The sequence below is a fragment of the Ambystoma mexicanum genome, chromosome 11 (genome assembly GCF_040938575.1).
Source record: "Ambystoma mexicanum isolate Mex_15411 chromosome 11, UKY_AmexF1_1, whole genome shotgun sequence".
Taxonomy (NCBI): Eukaryota; Metazoa; Chordata; class Amphibia; order Caudata; family Ambystomatidae; genus Ambystoma; species Ambystoma mexicanum.
The window spans coordinates 1394449673-1394463931 of record NC_090934.1 but is presented as its reverse complement, the minus strand read 5'-3'; the positions used below and the strand labels follow the sequence as shown (position 1 = coordinate 1394463931).

The following is a 14259-nucleotide window of genomic DNA, read 5'->3' as shown; positions in this document are numbered from 1 at the left end:
GCTGCGCCATCTTGCCTCCGTTACACGCGCCTCTGATCTCTCGACTGATTGCCTGCTCCGTCGAGCGCCTGGGTCCAAGAGCCCAGGGGCGCACGTTTACCAACACCCAGTGTGTTTCTACTCCCCTTCTTTACATTGGCCTGCCTGGGCATATGTGGATTTTTGCAAAGTTCTGGTATGTGCTTGTTATGGTATGTCACAAGCACACACGCATCAGCCGCTAATTTATTTCCATTACTCCCTCTTTATCATGTCAGGGGATATGGAGGCCCTCCACCTCCTGGATTACCCCGAGTCCACCATCCATCCACAGGGTCATTCGTATGTGGTTGTAAAACGCTAGTATTGTAATGTAGGACTCCCCTTGGTCGTGGTCTCAGAGTGCCCACACGGCTCTCTGCTGTATCCATATGCATCTGCCAGCCAGCTACTGACTGTCTGCCATGGATGCGGTATGCTGATCTTGGCTTCGCAGCCTTAAACAGTGTGCTGGGGATCTCGCGTTCGGTGCTCACAGCCCGCAGCACCTGCCTCGGGAGCTCGCGGCCGCAGGCTCGCACTGGATATATGTTGCAGCGGCAGCTTGCTGGTTTGTAGGAGCAGCCGCTGTCCTCTGCCTTCGACTCCGTGCACAGGAGACGCACCTCCTCTATTCCATTTTCGTGCCTTGTGATTGTACAGGCAACGGGCACACGCGCTCGATACGCGCCTCCCGTGTGTCCCAGTCCACGGCTATACCGGCAGAGGACACTCGCTGTTGACTGCCGCCAGCAGCAAATAAAAGTCAATTGTGCTTCTGCTGTTACTGTAGCCTTTTGGCGGGGACGGCAGTTCTCCTACAGGGACGCGCCCCTCAGGATCCCTTTGTCCTCAGCTACCGCCGCCATTTTGGTGTTTCTCTCGCGACTGATCTTACGAATACAATGTATCCGTTCAGCTGTTCCTCGGCATCGGGCGTGCTGCCAGCTCTTTCATGCTCTGCCTGATGCCTTCCCACACATCTCCATATATTTTATAGTCATGTACGGATAAATCAGTCAGCGTTTGCAGTCGGATCTGGTCACCGGATCACGGAGCACACGGGGTTTGCAGCCTATTCCATGGCTGCTCAAGCCACGCCCCCCGATTGGGCGATAGTTGGCCGGCAAGAAGGATCGGCAGAGGGTTTCTTAAGGAGAGGGTGCACAAGGGAGTGCTTCAGGGGGGAGGGGAAGACTCTAGTGGCGAAGGAGTGGTTGCAGAAGTCGGCCAGGGCAGGAGCCAGGGAGTCAATGTGGTCCTTGATGGTTTTGGAGGAACAGGGATGAACCTGTTTTGACGAGACTTTCATAGATTGGACTTGTCTAGAGACCTTGTCTGGGGAGAACAGGGGAAATGCAGAGAAGGAGGGGGGGGGGTGGCCTAAGGAAGAGCAAGGTCTGAGTCGTACAAGGAGTTGCACTTCATTTTAGGCTTCATGCGAATCCTCATGAGAGGGGCAAGAATGTCGAGAGTATCAGAGATCGCAGAGTGGAGCCGGGAAAGGGCTGTGTCAGGATGTGAGCCAGCCAGAGGAACAGAAGGGGAGAGAAAGAGGTGTCCAGTCATTTGGTCGACTGAAAACTGGTCGACTGCAATTTGGTCGACGCAATTTGGTCGAAAACCAAATGGTCGAATTTTTTTATTTATTTATATATTTATTTTTCGGGTTTTCGTTTTGTAAAAAAAGGGGTTTTTAGAGAAAAAAAGGGGGTTGGGGGGGGACCCCCCAAAAAAATAAAAAAAAGGGTTAAAATAAAAAAATAAAAAATTCGACCATTTGGTTTTTGACCAAATTGGTTCGACCATTTGTCTGGTCGACCAATTTTTTTCGACCAAATGTCTGGTAACCGAGAAAGAGGCTGCGAAAGCCTCAACTGACAAATGCTTCATGGTTTCAATGACTGAGAAGGTGGGTGGCAGTGTGGGGGTAGGCTTGAACTGAGGGGTAGAGAGAGATGAGAAGAAAGCCGAAAGTGGTCACTCCAGGAGAGAGGCGTTGTGAGAGTGTTAGAGAGGGGAGGTCAGAGGAGATCAGAACATCAAGAGTGTGCCCTGCAAGGTGAGTCGGGCCAGAGGGAAGAATAGAGAGAGTCACAGAGGTTGCGAAAGAGTTTGGTGGCGGGACAGGAAGCATCCAGGTGGATCATACACAGATGGCAGCATGAAAGGGTCAGAAACCAATCCGGCCACTTACATGTGGGCCTTCACACATTTGTCTTTTGTAATTCCCACATAGCCAACAAAGATATTGTGATTTTGATACACGCAAAGACAACTCATATCCTTTCCTCTCCTCTACGGTGGGTTCCCCCACGCCCCATCCCCTAGGGGTTGTTAAGCTTAGCAGGCTCACCTCCCTAGTCTCAAAAGGGGTTGGCCCCCTTAAGTAGAGTGAAGAATATCCTGAATTCATCACAAACCACTTATGCTTTAAATGGCATATAGTTGTAGCCTAATGTTTATTTATGGACTGTCCCAAACACACAAAGTTAATCACACTTAATTTCAAACCCTGCATATACACAGTACACCATTCCTTAATGGCCAAGTCATTTATCACTATCCAATGGCTATATCGGTGAGTGCAGATTTTGAGGTCTGGACTATAATACCTCATGCACATCTTAATTGTAGCATGTTCCTAGAGACCACAATAGAACTCTGCCCTCTCTGGAATCCCCACTCTGATGTACACTCAAAAATGGTCACCCATTGTCTATTTGCTAGCCAATGCTACAAGCTCCCTCAGTCTTACGCTTCTTACTGTGTTTCCCCACTCTCGTTCAGGACCAGTCACTGCACAATGTCCGATGCCACAGATATCGGTCCACTCAAGGGTGCCTTTGGTGTCGTCTCAAATACACCTTAAATGAATAGCATCTTTGCCGAGACGTCATCATGGCCGCAACCGATGGATGATCCAGGTTTCCCCCTGGGCTCTCCACTAACCTACCTGCACTTAAATTCTCAACCTAAACGCTCAAACACACTACACGCCTACCAACTAAGCCACTCGCACAAGGCAACTAAATAACCGTACCAAAAGACATCCAACACCAGAAGGCCATACTTTTACAGTAACATGCCACAGTCCAGGCCAATGTGTCCTGGCACAAAGGACATGCAATGCTCCCATATAGACCAAAATGCCTCTATGATAATGCATTTTCATCTTAGTCCTCACTAAGCCTCAATTTTTTTTCAGATCTGCAAGAGCACCTGGACACCATGCAAATAGCTAAGCTATGAGGTTTACAAGCCTGCTCAGCCGCACTCAGCAGAGGCTTTATCAATGCTGTTCTGGGTGAACACACCACCTAGATGCATCTTGATGCTTCATGCACTGGTAAAATATCTCATCAGGTTGAGTGCTCGTTGCGATGTCCGAGAGATATGCAGGTCGCAGTTTTGAATCCCGACAAGGCCAACTCAGCCTCATCCTTCTGAGGTTGATAAATGAGTATCAACTTGGGTTGGGTAATAATTGAATGTAAATATGTTACATGTACAGCGCATTGTTGAAAGCCCTACATAAATATAACCAAGAAACCATCAACTGAGAAGGAAGCACACACAACACGCTTTATAACAATTCTCCAAGGATAGTCATGTGATCAACAAAATTCAGAGAAAGCATCGGCACCTATTGCTATTAGATTAAGACCTTCAAGGACACCTTTATGCGACTCCTAGGATTATCTTCACAAGGGCACTGACACTAAGAAATACACTCAGTCCTTCATTTTTGCCCAGTGTTGACACCAGATCGACGATCACCTGGTTACAGCCACCTAGAAAGGGGTTCTCGAAGTGTGGCATCTGCACCATGTGCAAGTATAAACAGATTAATACTCAAGAATTTGTTGACTCACAAGGAATAAGCATCAAGATCACAGACAATATCAACTGTAGATCCAAATTTGTAGTTTTTGCTATCCTATGTATTTGCCAGAAAATATACATTGGAGCTTAGAACCCGTATCCGAGAACTTGTCAACAATTGGAAGTCAAGACACAAAATGTTCCCTTGACACCCACTGGCAGGCATTTCACCAACTGGACAGCAAAAAGATTTATCGGACATAAGAAAGTCTCCCTGGGAAAGAGGGGAGGAGACAAGGAGAGCAACTTAGACAGACGGAGTCTAAAACCATATGCCAAATGCGATCCATACAATTTGGATTGAACACTGACCATAAAATGTTTCTTTCTGTGAACACATTGCCCACCTTTGGGTTTTTTATGGCATATAATTGTTTAAGGAGAAGTATGTGTTTTCTCTCTTTCCATGTATTCTCTCATTACCATTTCAGAAGCTGTACAGACGTCCAGTGGTGGGCATGATCAGTAATGAAAGCATCCAAGCGTATGAGGTAAAACATGCCCTAATACGAATATCTGGTCCGACGGGATTTAGCTACATGCACTTTGAGTTGTCAACATTACAATAACTAAACACTTTTGCTATTATTTATGCCTTTATATATTTATGAATAATACTTTAGAGACTGTTAGGCCCTGAGTGCCTTACATAAATTACCCCACTGTTATACTACAGATTTATTCTGCAATTTGATTCTAATTTTCTATTGACAACGATCAACATAACTTGCATCTCTTGATGCCACCGGGTGGTACTATTGTGGCACCATACGCAGTCAGCTCTAACCATGGAGGGGAGCACTAGTAAGTAAACATTCTATTTTTTTCCCACTAACACTGGCGCCATAACACAAGGTTTATTAACACTGTACATTAGGATTCTGGAATGCCTCTGCCACTTGGGCATGTACATAGAATTTAGCCATTATTCTTATTTAACTACATTGGCATCACACAAACATTTGTTTTTCTTATTTGCTTCCTTTAACATGGTATCGTTACTAGTCAAATGTTACCAGTTGATTTACTCATCTGAACACAATAACTTGCCTCTAAAATCTTATTTTTTAATCTCTTTTAAACACACAGTACGTGGCAGAGCTAATGCAGCCATAGCTGTCCCCTCCAATATGGCATTGCCAATATGGGAATGAGCAACGTATGACATCACGCGCATGTGCGTGTGGTCACCATTACATACCTCAACATTAAGGACACAAGGGATCGTCATTATTTTAGGAAATCCTGCAGTGTTTAACCAATGGCAACGTGCACTATTGTAATAACTAAAAACTTTGCTAATAGATCATGCACAATACTGTGCGAGTATCTAATATATACAAAACAGTACAGGGGGGCCTTTATACTAGGAAATCCTGCAGAGCTTAACCAATGGCAGCGTGCACTATTGTAATAACTAAAAACTTTGCTAATAGATCATGCACAATACCGTGCGAGTATCTAATATATACAAAACAGTACAGGGGGCCTGGGTCTGGAACCTACCTTGCTGAGCTCTATTTGATTTTGTTTTTGGCAAGGTCCCAGGATTTTTTGTTGAGGTGAAGCCCACACTTTGTTTGACCTGGATACTTCGCATTCATAATGGATGAAGAAAATAGATTTTCCACTCAGTTTGTGTGCGTTTTGTTTTTGGAGCAAAGATTTCTTTTAATTTAGTTTTTACAGTGTGGGCTCTTAAGGTCAGCAGACACGAGTTTCGACCCCTGGGTCTTTTTCAAGGCTAATATGTATGGTTCCTTGCCCCCTGTGGGAAATACCCCCTCTTGGCAGGCCCAATCGCCATGAGCCATTAAAATAACAACCATGTACGCGATAGCGTTAAGATTTAATGTAAACCAAATTCGCCTGGTAAAGGAGACATGTCGGTGTTCATCAGCTCTCAGCCTCGATGCTTTCTTAAGATCCATCTTTCCCCTCTCGGCCACGAGGCTCCGTCAGCCTTGCCAAGACAAGTTGATGAAGTGGCCAACCCGAGTCACGTGACTTCCCAGACTCGCCCGAGCGTGTATCCCACGTGATGAAGAGGGCATGGGCACTTTTTCTAGGGTCCGTTCCTCGGATGACAACTAGAGACAGTAACTAGAATCTATGGTCCTTCTTACTTATTCTTTGGCGGGATGTGGAAAGAGCGGCACCGCACGGCGGGGGAGTTGTACCGTTTTCTGTGCAGGTAGTTGGCAGGATTGGACTAATTTATGAATCAAGTGTACAATCAAAAATCTTTTGCTGAAATCGAGCGGGCGTGTGCCGGTTGGGCTCTCTGGGTTACTTTCTACGCCCGAGTCAGTTATCTGAAAAGTAGTTCCAGTGGTGTTTTCTCTGAATGTGTGTAAATGATGTTCTGTGGGGGCGCGCATGGATTCTGGAGAGTAGCTGCCCACACTGGATAACCAAAAACCCTATGAGGGACTCGGAGTATCTTATCCAACATTGCAAACTCGAGGGCGGGCGAGGGGAGGGGCTTGGGGGAGCGAATCACAAAAAAGTCCCGCGATTTCCCCCCCCCCGAAGCAGTGCGCGCGATCCCATACGCCCCCCCTCCCCCGTTAACTGTTAGTAACATTGGTGGCCGATGACATTTTAACACATACTACACATAAGAAAACAACGTGAAACTGCAGCACCATTTACAGATAGAGGAAATTCATCTATTGGAGCTCTGTGGCAAAATACACGCAAACCTCCAAATTAGCATTTGGATTGCACCAATAGAAAAGACTTCACAGAAAAGGAGATCGCAAAGATACTTGTAGGCACAATGGAAGTGACTTTAGAATAATTTGCCGTAAGTAAGCAAAGTTGCCAACGACTTTATGGTGCAAAATATCTAAATTGCACTATTGTATATGAAGTAACTCTATAGTCATTAGGCTTTTTATTTTGTAAAACAGCATTATATATTAACATAAGCTATGAGGTGACTCACTTGCAGAGCTGAAGATAAGACAATGCAATTAAATGATTTGCCCAGGATCACGCATTTTGGTTAAATGGTGAAAATGAGATGTGGACAATTTTGAACAACTGAACACATCTTTGCAGTTTTAGTTGATATAGATAATTATTAAGGTTTCGCTTTGCATTTCGTGTGCTTAAATAATACTTTATAACAATTCCTTGGAAGCAAACCACGTTCATAATAAACTATGCACTATATACATCAAATATGTTGAGCAATAAGAGTATGTCTTTCATTTTATTCTCTGCCATCCTGCATGCACCATCACAATAGTATCAGGCAGATTAATGTGAGCCTAACAAATCCCCCTTGGGTTTTAAAGCCATAGTAATTATTTCATAAATCATTTATTTTAATTTTATTTATAACATTTTTGTAACGGCCACACCCTGGGATATCACAGCGTTGTTACATTAGACGGAGTTAGGAGGTACATTTGATACAAGTATTAATCATATTTGTCAAAAAGCCACGTTTTTACAGGCTTTTTGAAGGCAGAGTATGATTATTCATTTCTGATGAGAGAGTTCCAGGGAATGGGTTCAGTAACGCAAAAGCTGACGCCTCCTGCTCTTTATTCTTGAAGCGAGGGGTGAGCAGTGAAATGCTGCAACTGGATTTTAGCGAGCGCACTGGGAGTTTCTCTGAGTAATACTGTTGTTTAGGTTGAGGGGAACCTCCGTATATATACAACAATGGGCAATAGTACGGTTTAAAGTCAATATGAACTTTGATAGGTACCAGTGGGTCTTGTGTCTGATTGCTGAGATGTGGTCCCAATGCTGTAGGCCAAGGGCGGCACACAGGACTTTATTTTGCAGCAGCTGTAGTTTGGCCAGTTTAAATGCTGAGGTACCCATAAGGAGAACGTTTCAGTAGTTCAATTTGGTGAGGATAGGTGCTCTCGAAAGAGGGGGGCAATTGCTGCAAGAGAGAAATTTTAGAGAGATGAAGCTAGATGTATAGACAGTGGCAGAAGCATGCAGCAATATGCACTCTTATCACTTCCGATCACTGCATTCACATTTTTTAAGGGACACAAGTCCCTGCTAATAACCCCCTCCCCAACCCCCTCCCCTGACCTCCCATCAATGTATAATGGCTCCCATTTTAATGTCTGTGCCAGGACAATGAGGGTGCTGTGCCGGAATACCATGCTCAGCACGCTCCTTGTCCTGCCAACTGGACAACTTTCCTGTTCATGAGGGTGCCAAACGGGAGAGGCGTCCCACTGCCAAATGCCCTGGCCATGCTCTAAAAGAGCCAGTGGGGGGAGTGGGACAAGTTCTCCCTGCCTCTGCATACCAATGGACCCCCTACCTAACTCCTCTCTAAAGTTTCAACACCACTGGTTTCGTACTTGCCCCTCACCTTAGCCCAATGACTACCCCCTCTCCTTATCTCTTTCCCTTTGTTTTTAAGTTTTGCTATTAGGTTGCGCTAATGTGCCACCCATCCACCTAGAAGCAGAAACTATTGCATTAGGAGTACAGCTAGTGGGAAATGGGGATTTGCAGGGACACACAGCTTGTGGCTATATTTGTTTACCCACCCATTGACTGCTCTTTACCAGCCCCTCTCCGCCCAAAAACACATCCTCTTAAGTAGGATATCTTTAAGCTAGTTAAAGTAAGCAGTAACCTCAGACTTTGTGCGGTAAGTGTCCGAGTATTATTTCAAAGCAGTCCTTTGAGGGATATTGGCTTAACTGCAGTTGTAAATGTGTTACTGGTGCAATAAACCTGTCTGAACCTAAGTGTGCCTTCCTTCAGCCATTTGATTTTATAAGCAGTAGATGGGTCTTTCCAATGAAGTCCTCTTAAAAACAAGCATTGGCAAAGCCAAAAGTTGTGGCTTGTTCAGAGGCATTTGATAAGCATTTGGCCGGTGATGCTGTCATAAACCCAAGTACCTTCACCATTTTCCAACTGTTACCATCTTACGGCCAGGTGCTACCATCACTGCTTGTCACAAGCCTACACAAACGCCCAAACTGTTGGCTATGCAAGTGTACAGCAAGGCTAACAAAAGGGCAGCCGGGCACTTTATACAAAAACGACATTACTAAGTACTCAAAACTGTGCCATTGCCCATCCCCGCGTAAAAAAAGAAAAACATGCCATATAAAAGTATGGAGCAATCTGAAAAACATAAACACAATGATGTCCATTTAGTATCCATATCTTTAATTGTATTTCTAGCTCGGTAGACATGCTGTTTCGTTAATATTGAAAAACCACACACATTATTTTCTATTTAGTTATATCATCCTCCTGTTCTGGGCAGAAACAGGACTTTTGTAGTTGACATTAGAAGTCCTGCAGATAAGGTACAGTGAGATAAAATAATTTTTCCAGGATCACACTTTTCAGTTAAACGGAGGAGCTGGGATTTGAGACCATTGTTCAGCTTTTCTACTTGACATATTTTCTCAGGGCTAGTTGGTAGAAATTACCTGTGTTAATGTGTAGCTTTCAAAAGTACTCTGATTTGTAGAGTTGACTTTAGTTCACGTATCAACATTTTCCAAATCGACAACTGTATTCATCTGAAGGTGCTGCCCACAACTAGGGAGATTTCCCCCCGCCTCCCCTTCCTTGGCTATTTGATAGTGAAACCCTGGTGTGCATTTCTTCAGAAACATCAAAGCAATACTTTGAGCCTTCTGGCTCTCTAGTGGTTTAATCAACCCAAATTGGACTTTCAGCATTCTCTAACCAAGCCTGATTACCCTGCGTCGGCCCTCCTCTGCTTAGAGTCTCTCCAAGATGGTGCACACATTTTCTTTGCAGCTCGTTAAGGAGATCAGGCACTACTAAGGAGCACATCGATGAAAGGGTGGCCCCAAGGAAGCATGATCAGCTGAGTGATGAGGCCAGGGACTTCAGCCTCCATATGCGTTTTATTTTTGCCTCCATCAAAGCGAGCCTCTGTTCCATCAGGGGCCCTCTATTCTTTACCCACCTGGACTGAACCTCCAACATTCTCTAATCACGCCTGATGACCTCTGTGTCCGCCCTGCCTGTTGGCTTTCCGTGACAGATCGTTCAGGAGACAGATTCTTCAAATTGACAGTTTCCTGCGGTTTCCTGGTCCTCAAAGACAGGTTTTATTTTAAAAATGGTTTTTAGGTTGTGCAAATATTGATCTCCTTCAAGTTTCCTTTGGTCTTATCAAATTGTCAATTTATCGTTTTTTAAAATATGCTTATCTCTTTGACTTGTTCGTGAACATCAACACTCTCTCTGATCTCTCCACTTTTGATTGTAGCATATAGCCTGACCTACATTGGGAAAAGCCCCAGGCTTGTTCCCTTTCCCTGGGCTACATGGTGGTACCCAATTTGTCCAGTACTGACTGTACCATGGCTTACTTAAGGTGATTACTCCAATTTCTGGAAGTCCCTTTGTCCCTTTTTGATTTTCTTGTACAGCATATCAACTCCCTCTTTCTCCTCATCAGGATCTGAATGTGGCTCCTGTGATCATTTTTGACTGCCCTGTTCCTTCTAGCCACACTGCGCTCCCCTTTTTCTACCCTTACTTTACCCATTACACTATCCTTACTTTGAAGTGATTAATGTCTTGCAATGTAGGATAATTATACATGTTCTTTTATAACGTGCTTAAAAACAGCGAGTGGTTTCTGCGCCGGATCGGGATTTGAACCTGTGTTGCACTTCGTTGTCTTGCTTCCAAGACAAACGTGTTGCCTCTGAGCTCTCCTTCCTCCACTATCGTAAAACACCACAATAAATTAATTATAGAAAACAAATGGTTATCCAGAGAGGAGAGCATGCTTTCATGATGGTGGTGTTAGCTCTGTCCCCATGCAACTCACAATGAGGTATGCCTAATGTTTATACAGTATGAGATTAGAACTGTGAGAAAAACCTGAAGGTGTCTCACCCGCTAGTCCCCGGGGATCTGTCCTGTAGGTGGCCAGGACGTGGCCATTGCTAGGATCCAGTTCCTGGGGGTGGACCAGTGCAGGAGGATCACCTGGGTGAGGGGCCCTCGGGGAGTGGAAGCGGGACACCGACAGGTGTGACGTGCTACCCCCTTCCCTATAACACCTTTTCCCCATCTTACCCCGTAGGATATTTACAGGATCTACCCCCCCATTCCAACACAAATATTTAAACTGTAACAGATAACGGACTAACACCAGAGCCGTTTAACTGACATGTCCCAACACAAGGGTCAGGCAATTAACGATAACTACGGACACCTGACAGCCCTTTCCCTTCCCCACAGGGATAAAAGGCGGAGCACGAAAGCACGCTTCAAGCCAGGCGAAACGCACAAGGAAGCAGCTAATCCGGATCGACAGTTCAAACGGAGGAGAAAGGTGGAGAGACCTGGAGGGAAGATGAGGGAATTGCCCAATTCAACTCATACCCGTAAAGCCTCCGAAAGGGAAATCCTAAAATCGGAAAGTTCAGCTGGCATGTGGTGTGAGGTGTCAACGGTACATTGGGCCCTCCTGCGCTGATAGCCAAAGCGGGGAGAAGCGCTTGCCACTGTGGTGCCAGCCTTGACTACCGACACAGGAAACTCCAAGAATTCAGCATAGCCGGTGAGTTGGTGAAAACCGTTAGTAAAAACCGAACTGTGCTGGGCCCAAGGATGCAGGTGGCAACCTTGTTGAACAAAGAACTTATATAATTGAACTTTAAAGAAACCCCAGTAAAAGGTTCAGGAGCAGAGTTGTCCGGTGTCACGGGGGCGCTCATTCGAAGGAAGCCTTTTTGGGTTATGTTGTTTTGTTGAAACTACAAGACCCAAGGGGCCGTAGGAGTGGCTGGTGGGAACTCCTATGAGGGTCGAGCGAAACCCCTCATACAGTTTGACACATTGGAAAAACGGATCGAACTGTGAATGTGGGAAGCCTGACTGGGGGTTGGAAAACTAAGGGAAGTGTATTCTGCATAGTGTTAAAACAACTATGAACATTGTGGCAGCAAATGTGAACCAGACAGAGGGATGCCTGTGAATTGAGGATAACCTGTGATATTGAAACAAACTATTTACACTGCACCTATTGTTTCACGCACTGAATGGAATGAAGTTCATTCGTGCAAAGATGTCTGTAACTATGCTGTGACGCACAAGAGTTTGGGCGTATTATAAATGCAATAAATAAATATACCCATGTGCATTGTGGCGACCAGTGTGAGGGATGTCCACAATTAATAGTTGTTTAAAAAAAAAAGATATTGAGACTTTTGAATCATTCGATTTTGAGTGAAAGGCCATATTGAACCCAGTTGAGGCAGGTGAACGTTACAAGAAGGATCATAGTCTAGCCAAGAGGGAGCAGGGGGCGGGTGGAGGGTTTTCCAAGGGGCGAAGAGCAATCTCCCAACATCAAGGATTACCAAAGGAACTTTTGTTTATCGTTCAGCTGGCCTTCTAAGGCAAGAGACTTTGCAGGAAAGACACTTGGCCCCAGAAGGTCTTGGGATCGTTGAAAGGAACTGTAAACTTGTGCTGGCGAGGCCTGGGAGTGAAAGGTCCTGCTTTGTCCTGTGTTAAAAACATGGGGAAGGGAGACCCAAGCCATTCCACCCTGACTTATCATTTGGTGAACACTTCTTTCTTTTCTTGGGAACATTTTCCCCCACTTTGTGATTCTTAGCATGCACCAAACTTAGAATTGTGAACCTAGCTTGCGTCACATCTAGATAGAAATGTGATTGTTAGCATATGCCACACCTGTATGAATTCTCAAGTTTAGTCTGCGCCAAATTTAGACAAAAATCTGATTGTTAGCCTATGCCACACTTAGATGGAATTCTCAAGCTTATCCCGCGTTGCATCTAGATAGAAATATGATTGATAGCATATGCTACACTTAGATGGAATTTCATAAATGTGATTGTTACCATATGTGATTCTTAGCATGCACCACACTTAAAATTCTGAACCTAGCCTGCGTCGCATCTAGATAGAAATGTCACTGTTAGCATGTGCCACACTAGTACGGAATTCTCAACGTTAGCTGGCGTCGCATCTAGATATGTGATTCTTAGCATGCACCACACTTAGAATTATGAACCTAGCTTGCGTCGAATCTAGATAGAAATGTGACTGTTAGCATGTACCGCACCTAGATGGAATCCCACAATTGCAAGAACAGCAATGCCAACTAACAATTCCATTCCTCTGCAGACACCTCTCGCAATATAACCAAACACAACCACAAGCCGAAAACGCAGCAATCGGCACAAACTTCACAACAATGCAACAACAAAACAAACCACACATAGACTTGCACAACAGCACACGACGACTACGGACCATAAAACACCCCAAGCCCAGCCAACGGACCCACCGGGCTGAGGCTGCCAACAGCACATCACTGCTCTCTTGCACTTTTCCATCTTATTCCCACTAACCCACCCCCTCTACTCCCCTTTTTCAGAGCCGCCAGAGCGCCAGGGGACCACTTCGGTGATGATAGTGCGCGGTACAAATGTCCTTTAACATTAACTATTTTGTAACTTAGTTGTAAGGATTAGCAATAGTTTATTTTAGTATAGGCCCTTTTTATTTGACAAGACACAACTAGGACTGCCTTATTATTTCATGGACGTAGCTTGCTCCCATCTTAGATTTGGATTAGGCGTTTTTCTCGCCCATTATACAGTTTAGTAAACACCCTTGAACTGTGATCACCTGTGTCTCTTTACTGTTGCCATCATGAGTTCCTTACAGAACCCATCCTATTATGGATTAGGGTATGGGCTAATCCGAATGCCACACTGACTCCTTTTGAAAAGCGTACTCATGAAAACGGGAGCATAGAGTATCAAATGGCTCTCATACATAAAAGAAATGCTAGAGAATATTAATGCAGTTATGTATTTTTGATAACCCAATTCTACTAAATGGGTTGATGACTCATGATCTGAAAGAAGGCGCTAAAGCCTGGATAAATGAGAAGGGGAAATGCTGGAAATTGCGAAACCAGCCAACCTGTGTTTTATGATCTTAGCAACCAACAAAGTAAAGTATTATCTGATCTGGATTAATGGCAAATATCAAAGGTGTCCTATTACAAGAGCCTGCTTTAATTCTTTATCGCTGGGTGAAGTCCTGTCAAAAGGGTCAGGACTGAGTTTCTCAAGCATGGTGCACCACATTTGGGTGCCAGGTGGAGGATTTGGCTAATTTCCTCTTTCTGCTCAGCATACGCTGCACAGTTCACTTCATTTGACCTTTATTCCACATTGACCTTTAGATACAAGACAACAACACATTATACACAGCAGTACATGATCACACTTCTGTCCATCCAAATTGGTCAAATCATGAAGACTAATACAAGTTAAACTTGAAAAGTAGAATCTCATTTACCCAATTAAAAAC

The 14259-nt window shown here is 44.6% G+C and overlaps 1 protein-coding gene across 4 annotated transcripts in view; it reads left to right on the top strand.

The window, feature by feature from the left end:
- The first annotated feature begins 5945 nt into the window (after positions 1-5945).
- Positions 5946-14259, top strand: part of ZWILCH (zwilch kinetochore protein) — a 613634-nt gene continuing 605320 nt past the window's right edge. For 2 of the 4 annotated variants that reach the window (XR_011279846.1, XM_069625009.1), the window contains exon 1: positions 5946-6097. Coding sequence is in view for 1 of the 4 variants with exons in the window: in XM_069625009.1 (XP_069481110.1) it covers positions 6045-6097 (53 nt within the window). In the remaining 3 variants the exon portion in view is untranslated. The remainder of the gene's footprint in view (positions 6098-14259) is intronic. The other 2 variants (XM_069625010.1, XM_069625008.1) reach the window with 2 other exon arrangements.